The 5,000-nt window shown below is 44.8% G+C and overlaps 1 protein-coding gene across 2 annotated transcripts in view; it reads right to left on the bottom strand.

Moving 5' to 3' along the window:
* LOC139391632 (protein 4.1-like) overlaps window positions 1–5,000 on the bottom strand; it is a 113,991-nt gene that overhangs the window by 52,563 nt on the left and 56,428 nt on the right. For both annotated transcript variants that reach the window (XM_071139017.1, XM_071139018.1), the window contains exons 12-13: window positions 4,905–5,000; window positions 2,852–2,935 (exon numbers count right to left, since the gene is read on the bottom strand). The exon at window positions 4,905–5,000 is cut by the window's right edge and continues 161 nt beyond it. In XM_071139017.1, the coding sequence (XP_070995118.1) occupies window positions 2,852–2,935; window positions 4,905–5,000 (180 nt within the window). The remainder of the gene's footprint in view (window positions 1–2,851; window positions 2,936–4,904) is intronic.

Raw genomic sequence — 5,000 nt, 5'->3', positions numbered from 1 at the left:
ACAAAAATCTAATTTAACAACCCCGACCCCATGTATCAATATTTTAGACGTACACACATATGGTAATATATTTTTAAAAAATGAAACATGTGTCTCATGTTGCGGATCCCCGAAACGTATCAATGTTTTGTTAGTTTAGTCAGACACACATACAGTAACATCACGCGTCTCATGTTTGAACCCGCTTCACGTATCAATAGTTAGACACTCAACGAGCTGTATAAGGCCATAAGCAAACAAGAAAATGCTCATTCAGAGGCAGCACTCCTAGTGGCCGGAGACTTTAATGCAGGGAAACTTAAATCCATTTTACCTCATTTCTACCAGCATGTTAAATCTGCAACCAGAGGGGGGAAAAAAAACCTCTAGACCACCATTACTCCACACACAGAGACGCGTACAAAGCTCTCCCTCTCCCTCCATTTGGCAAATCTGACAATAATTATATCCTCCTGATTCCCGCTTACAACCAAAAACTAAAGCAGTATGTACCTGTGACTTGCTCAATACGGAAATGGTCAGATGACGCAGATGCTAAGCTACAGGACTGGAATATGTTCCAGGACTCATCCGATGGCATTGAGGAGTACACCACATCAGTCACTGGCTTCATCAATAAGTGCATCGATGACATTGTCCCCACAATGACTGTATGTACATACCCCAACAAGTATCTATGGATTACAGGCAATATCCTCACTGAGCTAAAGGGTAGAGCTGCTGCTTTCAGAAAGCAGGACAAAAGGAGCACCTATGTGAGAATGCTGTTCAGTGTCCGTGTCCTACATCATAGTCCCCACAAAGCTCATCACTAAGCTAAGGATCCTGGGACTAAACACCTCCCTCTGCAACTGGATCCTGAACTTCTTGAAGTGCCGCCCCCAGGTGGTAAGGGTAGGCAAAAAACACGTCTGCCACGCTGATCCTGAACACGGGAGCCCCTCAGGGGTGTGTGCTTAGTCCCCTCCTCTTCTCCCTGTTCACCCATGACTGCGTGGCAAAGCACGACTCCAACACCATCATTAAGTTTGCATACGAAACAACGGTGGTAGGCCTGATCACCGACAACGATGAGACAGCCTATAGGGGGAAGATCAGAGACCTAGCAGAGCACGCCCCCATTCTCATCAACGGGGCTGTAGTGGAGCAGGTTGAGAACTTCAAGTTCCTTGGTGTCCACATCACTAACAAACTATCATGGTCCAAACACACCAAGACAGTCGTGAACAGGGCACGACAATGCCTATTCCCCCTCAGGAAACTGAAAAGATTTGGCATGGGTCCTCATATCCTCAAAACGCATCACCGCCTGGTATGGCAATTCCTCGGCCTCCGACCGCAAGACGCTACAGAGGGTAATGCGTACGGCCCAGTACATCACTGGGGCCAAGCTTCCTGCCATCCAGGACCTCTATACCAGGCGGTGTCAGAGGTAGGCCCTAAAAATAACCAAAGACTCCAGCCACCCTATTCAGAGACTGTTCTCTCTGCTACCACACGGCAAGCGGTACTGAAGCGCCAAGTTTAGGTCCAAAAGGATTTTTAACATCTTCTACCCCCCAAGCCATAAGACTCCTGAACAGCTAATCAAATGGCTACCTGGACTATTTGTATTGACCCCCCCCCTCCCTTTTTTTTACGCTGCTGCTACTCACTGTTTACCCCTACCTACATGTACATATTACCTCAATTACCTCGCCTAACCTGTACCCCCGCACGTTGACTCGGTAATGGTACCCCCTATCGTTATTGTTATTTTAGCTCTTTTATTTTTCACTTTAGTTTATTTAGTAAATACATTTCATATTTTTTCTTAAAAATGGCATTGTTGGTTAAGGGCTTGTAAGTAAGCATTTCACTGTTGTATTCGGCGCATGTGACAAATAACATTTGATTTGATACAGTAGAGAGACTCACAGCTGCCGTGAGTCTGGCATGAGAGAATACACATACAGTAGAGAGACTCACAGCTGCCGTGAGTCTGGCATACGAGACTACACATTCAGTAGAGAGACTCACAGCTGCCGTGAGTCTGGCATGCGAGACTACACATACAGTAGAGAGACTCACAGCTGCCGTGAGTCTGGCATGCGAGACTACACATACAGTAGAGAGACTCACAGCTGCCGTGAGTCTGGCATGCGAGACTACACATACAGTAGAGACTCACAGCTGCCGTGAGTCTGGCATGCGAGACTACACATACAGTAGAGAGACTCACAGCTGCCGTGAGTCTGGCATGTGAGACTACACATACAGTAGAGAGACTCACAGCTGCCGTGAGTCTGGCATGAGAGAATACACATACAGTAGAGACTCACAGCTGTCGTGAGTCTGGCATGCGAGACTACACATACAGTAGAGAGACTCACAGCTGCCGTGAGTCTGGCTACACATACAGTAGTAATACTAATGTTATGGTTGTAACCCTCCACACGTATATTTTAGTCAGACACAAACAGACAGACAGATGTCAAAACCCCAGCAATCGGTATTTTAGACAGACAGACAGACAGACAGACACAGACAGACAGACAGACAGACAGACGTTAAAACCCCAGCCATCGGTATTTTAGACAGACAGACAGACAGACAGACAGACAGACAGACAGACAGACAGACAGACAGACAGACAGAGACGTTAAAACCCCAGCCATCGGTATTTCAGACAGACAGTACTAATGTCTCTTAGTATTATAACCCTCCCCATGTATATATTAGTCAGACTCATACAGTCGGTATGTGTCTAATGTTAAAACCAAGGCCCCAAGTATTCATATATCAGTCACATGCATACAGTTGGTACACGCGTCTCAAGCTGTGCTAGCTAGGCGTCGATAAGGCCACAAACCTGGCTCTTTCTTTCTCTCTCTGTCCCGTTGGTGGTGGTGGTGACTGCAGGGGCATGATGCCTACTCCTCCTGGCTCCCTCCCTCTGCAGTGGTGGCATATCACACAGACAGCTCAGAGCTCACGCACTACAGTGGTCTGCCAACAGGGCGGCGCTGCTACGCTCTAACTGGAGCACGGGCTATAGGTACACCCAAATGATGTCTATGGATACGCCTCCCATTAATAAACCTCTGTTAAACAGTGATACTCTATAAAGCCTAAATACAGTTGAAGTCAGAAGTTTATATACACCTCAGCCAAATACATTTAAACTCAGTTTATTTTACAATTCCTGACATTTAATCCTAGTAAAATTTCCCTGTCTTAGGTTAGTTAGGATCACCACTTTATTTTAAGAATGTGAAATGTCAGAATAATAGTAAAGAGAATGATGTTTTTCAGCTTTTATTTCTTTCATCACATTCCCAGTGGGTCAGAAGTTGGGTCAAACGTTTCAGATAGCCTTCCACAAGCAACCCACAATAAGTTAGGTGGATTGTGGCCCATTCCTCCTGACAGAACTGGTGTAACTGAATCAGGTTTGTAGGCCTGCTTGCTCGCAAACGCTTTTTCAGTTCTGCCCACAAATGTTCTATGGGATTGAGGTAAAGGCTTTGTGATGGCCACTCCAATACCTTGACTTTGTTGTCGTTAAGCCATTTTGCCACAACTTTGGAAGTATGCTTGGGGTCATTGTCCATTTGGAAGACACATTTGTGACCAAACTTTAACTTCCTGACTGATGTCTTGAGATGTTGCTTCAATATCTCCACATCATTTTCCTACCTCATGATGCCATCTATTTTGTGAAGTGCACCAGTCCCTCCTGCAGCAAAGCACCTCCACAACATGATGCTGCCACCCCTGTGCCTCACGGTTGGGATGGTGTTCTTCGGCTTGCAAGCCTCCCCCTTTTTCCTCCAAACATAACGATGGTCATTATGGCCAAACAGTTCTATTTTTGTTTCATCAGACCAGAGGACATTTCTTCAAAAAGTACAATCTTTGTCCCCATGTGCAGTTGCAAACCGAAGTCTGGCTTTTTTATGGCGGTTTTAGAGCAGTAGCTTCTTCCAGGCTGAGCTGCCTTTCAGGTTATGTCGATATAAGACTCGTTTTACTGTGGATATAGATACTTTTGTACCTGTTTCCTCCAGCATCTTCACAAGATCCTGGGATTGATTTGCACTTTTCGCACCAAAGTACGTTCATCTCTAGGACACAGAACGCGTCTCCTTCCTGAGCGGTATGACGGCTGCGTGGTCCCATGGTGTTTATACTTGTGTACTATTGTTTGTACAGATGAACATGGTACCTTCAGGTGTTTGGAAATTGCTCCCAAGGATGAACCAGACTTGTGGAGGACTATAATCTTTTTTCTGAGGTCTTGGCAGATTTCTTTTGATTTTCCCATGATGTCAAGCACAGAGGCACTGAGTTTGAAGGTAGACCTTGAAATACATCCACAGGTACACCTCTAATTTACTCAAATTATGTCAATTAGCCTATCAGAAGCTTCTAAAGCCATGACATCATTTTCTGGAATGATTAAAGGCACAGTCAACTTAGTGTATGTAAACTTCTGACCCACTGGAATTGTGATACAGTGAATTATAAGTTAAATAATCTGTCTGTAAACAATTGCTGGAATTATGACTTGTGTCATGCACAAAGTAGACTTGCCAAAACTATAGTTTGTTAACAAGAAATTTGTGGAGTGGTTGAAAAACTGAGTTTTAATGACTCCAACCTAAGTGTATTTATGTAAAACTTCCGACTTCAACTGTACATGTGAACTGCTGTCTTGCATTTCAATTTGTTGTTAGCAATTCTGTCATCCTCGTGTAATCAACCTGGTTCAGTGAGTGACCAATTAAATACTGTACAATGTGTTCTGTAGTAGCGCTGATGGAAATGACATCATCATGCAGTGAGACAATATCCTGTTACATCCCAAGAGAGTTGCAGTGTGTCCTGGCCTGATTCAGTGAGCGTATGTATGTGTGTAATACCTTGAACTCTGGGGTGGACTGTGGTCTGGAGCTCTGTGTCTTGGAGACCTCTGTCACCTTGCTCTCCACCTTGGCCTCTTCTTTGGTTTTCCTCTC

Source organism: Oncorhynchus clarkii, chromosome 32, assembly GCF_045791955.1.
Source record: "Oncorhynchus clarkii lewisi isolate Uvic-CL-2024 chromosome 32, UVic_Ocla_1.0, whole genome shotgun sequence".
Lineage (NCBI taxonomy): Eukaryota > Metazoa > Chordata > Actinopteri > Salmoniformes > Salmonidae > Oncorhynchus > Oncorhynchus clarkii.
Note: the sequence above shows the minus strand (reverse complement) of the source record. Positions and strands in the feature narration are given on the sequence as shown.